General features: G+C 40.3%; 1 protein-coding gene across 1 annotated transcript in view; it reads left to right on the forward strand.

Moving 5' to 3' along the window:
- Positions 1 to 1,281: 1,281 nt before the first annotated feature.
- LOC107585568 (PHD finger protein 12-like) overlaps positions 1,282 to 6,000 on the forward strand; it is a 13,291-nt gene continuing 8,572 nt past the window's right edge. The window contains exons 1-2 of the mRNA XM_016272640.1: positions 1,282 to 2,031; positions 2,547 to 2,725. Coding sequence (XP_016128126.1) covers positions 1,966 to 2,031; positions 2,547 to 2,725 — 245 coding nt within the window. The 5' untranslated portion in view covers positions 1,282 to 1,965. The remainder of the gene's footprint in view (positions 2,032 to 2,546; positions 2,726 to 6,000) is intronic.

Here is a 6,000-nt window from a genome sequence, read left to right on the forward strand (position 1 = left end):
ATCATAACATTTCCTACCTGAACACCTCCATGCAGGGAAAAATAAACGTTCTTTAAAACAATTATGTAAAACCTATGCATGGTTTACAGTTTTTTAAATTATTATTATTTTATTTTTCCACACCATGAAAATTAAATGTGTTACTTTCAAAAGCTGTGATTATAAACCTTCAGATAACAACTACCAGTTTCATGAAGTGTAGTATTTTGCATGAAAACTGGTACATATTGTATCCAGTAATGTGAAGTGGGTCCCTGTTTCATTGGGGTGGACTCAAGCCTTTATGTTAACCTTATTTATGACTTGCCTGTGTGTACAGTCAAACAAAAGACTGCTGGAGAAGTAGTCTCTATCTGTGTTAAATTCAGCTTTGGTTGAGTTGGCCAAAAGTAAAAATCTTTGTACATAAAGTTTTTGTAAATCATCCCTCCTTCACTGATCAATTGGCTCTATTTTTTGGTTTCCGTTTATTTTTGTATGTTTTATACATATTATGGAATAAAATAACAACTGACTGTATTCTTTCAGCAGGCACTCTTAATATATAAATATCTAAGAATGTACATAAAATTTGTATTAGATATGGCTTACATGTATGTATATATGAGGTTTATCTATTATAGAATAGATCTTTGTTCATTTCACACTGTTAATATCAATTAAATGGATCATCTAAAACAGTTATGTACTTGGTCCCCATATGAATGTTGTCTGTATTGATTGAAAAATTGTCATTTCAATGTAACTAGCAAAAGCTGCCAAAAACATCACAATTGGTCACATGACAGACTTGCATCGCGAGTGTATGTTTCAGTTTTTCACTGTCTCCAACTAAACAACAGAGTTTGGGAACCTAAGATTTATTGGTTCCCAATAAATTTATTGGAAGTCAGAGCAGCATCAATAACTGATATAGTTACAAGCGTTACATTCATATTAAATTGGGGGAAAAAACAGTGTAGTTTGAGTTTATTTTATTTTATTTATTATGTATTTATTTTTGAGGGATTCAGTAAAGCGCTCACAGAAGGAATCTTGTCTTAAAAGTTGCAAGGGACTTGGCTGTTTAGGATTATCATGGTCCAAAATGTTATATTTTTACTTCGTTGCACTGTACTGTAATTATTTACCACAACATTGTCATAGCATATCTTTAATTAAAAATGATATTCCATCAGACTGTGCTGTTTTTATTTGTTCTTCATAAACTTTTTCCTTTTTGTAGGCTAATATTTTTTCGCTGTGCTTTAGAGAAAACGGCCTGCAGGCTTGGAGAGTTTGTGTTGTTCTGTCAGACTAACGCTAGAGGGAGCCGTTCCCCTCTGCGTCTCAGTACGCATGCGCAGACTTCATTCCAACCCCGCTAGAGTCGAGTCCGAGGAGGGCAACGCCAGCCAGTTAGCATAGCTATTAGCAATGGCTTTTCATAACAACACCTTTGCTCTTCACTGCTGTCATCTGAGCGCCATCCACGAGTGTTTCTGCACATGAGGACCTAACCGCCGACAATCGATCCAGCAGACTTACTTTGCGACAGCGAGCGCTTTTTAGACAGTATGCGATGGGGACAGACAGCTGTGGATTTCTACAAGCATCTTTGCAGGCGGCTGCTGCTGCTGAAGAAGCAGAGGATGCTGCTAGGCTAGCGAGCTAGGCCTTTGCATCCCACAGGAACCCTTCAATACTGCACCAGACAGCAGCTCGCATTCAAAATAGGCACTTAAACGAGAGTTTGAGCGATTCGTCAGCTCTCGTTTAGCACCAGACATCTGGCGAGCTCTGTGCTTTTGTTTGTTGATAGCTGCTAACTAGCCGAACATCGAGCAGCCAATCCGCTATCTTGTTAGATTATCTACCCGTTTAATATTTCCAGAACGGCTTAAAGACAGCAAGTTAACCCGACTGGGTTTGGAGAACGCGAGAACTGCTGTCGGATTGTGTTCATGCTATATTTTAGCAGTGTGAATGTGGGACAAAATGGAGACCCCGAAGATTCTGTACGATTTGGACACGTCTGGGGGCCTAATGGAGGTAAGCCTGTCTGCCCTTCAGCTGTGCCTCGAATCACTGTCTTGTGTGAGTTAAATATGCCTGTATTAAGGAATAAATGAGTCATAATAATAATAGCAAATTGCAGAATGGAAATCAGTCGTTTGTGGACATTTGCTTTGGTGAGTTTATGCAGAGCTGGCCTGGTGCAGAAATTGCCTGTCTGGAAAGTAGAAACGAAGACAAAACTGTATATATATATTCAGATAGATCTGATTTGACATGGGAAAAAAGTTTAATGACCTTATAGTTGAATGCAGTGGTCCTTAAGGCCCCCTGGACTGCATGATTTGGGGGTCTCTCTAATGTCACCCTTAATTTCAATCCAAAATCTGCATTGTGTGTGTGTCTCTCAGTTTAGTATAATATCCAAAATGTGCAATGGTAGGGCTGAAAACACCAGTTGAATGTGTGAAGCAGCTCTCCATTGACGTCTGTCAGGAGATCTTTTGTGTGACTACATGCATGCTTAAAATATAATTGCCAATCTGTTCCAGCAAATTCAACAGCTGCTCGCACCTCCACGCTCTGAGGATGGAGAGAAGAGACGCAAACCAGAGAGGGAGACCAGAAGAGGAGGCCGAGCCACGAACCATGACACCTGCGATAGCTGCCATGAGGGAGGAGATCTGCTCTGCTGCGATCACTGTCCCGCTGCTTTTCACCTGCAGTGCTGGTATGTTTGCAATGCGTTTCCATGTCTGGGTGTACAAGTCTGCTTATGCTGCTGATTTGTAAAGGTCACAGAGATTGTTATCTTCTTGGCTGATGAGGATTAAGAGTGTGAGGTGGAGGTCTTGGAAGCATTAAGTTAGTTGTTGTGGTTAGTACCATATGCAGTTATTTTATAGCAAATGTATTTATGAACTTACAGTAAATTGCAGCAACTTACAGCAAATTGTAACGAAACATTAAATGACATGCATTATCGTTTTAGGAAAAATGTTTTTGAAATGTTTCTAATGCTCACAAAGACTGCACTTATTTGGTCAGAAATATGATAAAATCAGTCAAATTGTGACATATTATTATAATTTAAAATAACTCATTGTAATATATTTTAAAATGCAATTTATTACTTTGGCAAAGCTGAAATTTCATCAGCAATTACTCCAGTCTTCACTGTCACATGATTCTTCAGAAATCACTCTAATATGCTGATTTGGTGCTCAAGAAGCATTTCTTCTTATTATCAGTGTTTAAAACATTTTTGCTGCTTAATATTACTGTCACAGAAACTACCTCAGTTTGACAGTTGTCCCTTGTAGAAACTTAAAGGGATAGTTCACCCAAAAATTAAATTTCTGTCATAATTTACTCACCCTCAGGTCGTTCCAAACCTGTATGAGTTGCTTTCTTATGTTGAACACAAAAGAAGATATTTTGAAGATTGCAGTTGGTGGTTGCCATGGACTTCCGTAGTATTTTTTTTTCCTGCTATGGAAGTCAAAGGCAACCACCAACTGATTGATTACCAGCAATCTTCAAAATATCTTCTTTTGTGTTCAACATAAGAAAGCAACTCATACAGGTTTGGAACGACATGAGGGTGAGTAAATGATGACAGAAATTTCATTTTTGGGTGAACTATCCCTTTAACGCTGAAAACTCAATCAATGTAGTTTTTATGATTGCTTACGGTGCATATTGTTTTTGTGCACATCACCACTTCCTCATCCAACAACAACCAAAAATGCCTAGAAATGGGCATTTTAAACGTTTTTTGTTCACTATACTGCTTAACACTGACAGCCTGTGCTTGAAGTAAAATATTAATGCCTCTAAGAACAAAAAAAAAACTACAGGTTGTTTTCTGTATAGTTACTAGGACTAGGTATCGAGTTCGATACTTTTTAGGCACCGACCGAATTGCCTCGATACCATCGAGTATCGAAAAACGTCTCGTCGTTCGGTATCACATTTCGATACCTAAGGGGTTAATCTCATCAGCGTCAGTGAGCCAATGAAGGCCCGGCTATACTTCACTTTCCGCATTCCGTTCCGTCTTGCGCTCAGCGGACGAGCTCGACACAGGCACAGTTTGACTTGCGCTCTGTCTCAACTTTCACCTCGCGCATGCGCTGTTGTACGCGGGTCCGCGCGGTCTCAAAAAATTTCCTTGCACGCGCATGGGGTGCGCGGCTGTCCGTGAGCCCTCCTGATGACGAAAATGACGTAATGTGGACGCGGACGGTCTTAAGCCTGCAGCACTAGCCGGTGTGTTTGTATGGGAAGCCAAACAACCCAAATGTGGGACGAAACGGCGCGGTAATGAGTTATTACATTTCTTTTGCTTATTATCTTTCATATTACTACATGTAAACAGTAGTGTTAGCTACTTTGAAGCACGTATAGCCTATATTTAGTAGTCACATTCACAGCAGAACCTTCCATTATCCTCTTAGAATTCAAATATTTTATGGTTTCGTTCATCAAGGCATATTTAAGCACTGTTTACATTTAAGGATATTTGTGTAACTGCAGCATATGATTGTGCTTGAAAAAAAAGAGTAAAATGTAAAAACAAAAATTTTCCCTTATGGAAATACGGAAACTAACAATGGTTTAACTATAGTAAAAGTGCAGTAACCATGGATTGATTGTCTTTTTTTTTAAACCCACAACTACAAATGTATGGTTAAAAGGTTAGTGTCATAAAATCATGGTTAATTTGAATGTGTTTTCGCAGTTTTTCAAAGTACAACTGTTTACATGTAGTAGAAAGGTTAGCAAAAGAAATGTAATAACTTAATACTGATCTTCATTATGTTATGTGCAGGAAAAAAAATTCGGAGAGTAATGTTCGCACAGTAGGTGGCGGTAATGTACCTTAACGTTGGATTCCACCTGCCTTAAAACATGAAGAAGAATAAGAAGAGTAATGTTCGCGCGGCGCTTTTGTAACTGATCCGTGCCGCGCTGTCAGCTCGGTGGCGCTAGTAAACACGTCCTCTCTGCGCTGTCGAGTCGGTCGCGCCGCTCGGTCCATTGAGCCGCGAACACTTGAATACCGCGCCGTTTCGTCCCACATTTGGGTTGTTTCGCTTCCCATAGTTTGACTAGAAGAGGTGCGGTGCAGATCGATCAGTGTTTGACATCCGCGAGAGCAATTCGAAAGCGCACGGTCTGCTCTCTATAGCTCTCGTGGTACTGTAATACACCGTTCGGTCTGCACAGTCGGTCCGCGTCAAGTCAAACACACCGACTAGTTTACACCGGTTACACTCAGAGATGTGGCGCACATGTGAGGTTTTAGTGCGAATGCGTCCCAGCCCCCATAGATGTAAGGCTACATTTACACTGCTGCGTTTATGTTTTAAAATGAAAACGATCCTCGTCATACTGCCGTTTCCACTGCGTTTGAAGCCGGCTTTCCACTATCTCCGACAAACGACAGACCAGTCATTCATTTCCAATGGAGAGTAGCGCGGGAGCTGCGTGGAGTTCCCATCATATGCAAATGTCCGTTCATACTACACGACCGAAAGTGCGTGTTATGTGACCATTCATTCAAGACAATAAATAAGATTTATATTACGCTTTTACTCAAAACTCACTTTAAACCACCATCGAGTGTTTGTAATAACTTCCGATTGCCGTCTAATGTGTGTTTTGGCAATGTAATGTTGCAGAAATTAAATATGTTATTACCTCAGATAGGGATGCTCCGATCCGCCTTTTTCGCTTCCGATTCCGATACCTAGGGTTCCGTATTGGCCGATACAGATACAGATACCGATCCGATACCAGTGAAGTTTTTTCCCTTCTTCACACTAGAAACACATTGCGCCAAATACACAAACACAGGTGCGCTGCGCATCCATTCAATTGAACTGAGAAATATCAGATCGCTTGACGGAGAGTGAAACTCTAAAGCGCTCAGTCAGTGTGTTCTGTGAGTGAAAATATATCTGTGCTAATCATATACTCAGCCTCCAACTCACACACTGG

This window comes from Sinocyclocheilus grahami, unplaced genomic scaffold (assembly GCF_001515645.1).
Source record: "Sinocyclocheilus grahami isolate Dianchi unplaced genomic scaffold, SAMN03320097.WGS_v1.1 scaffold72.1, whole genome shotgun sequence".
NCBI classification, from domain to species: Eukaryota; Metazoa; Chordata; class Actinopteri; order Cypriniformes; family Cyprinidae; genus Sinocyclocheilus; species Sinocyclocheilus grahami.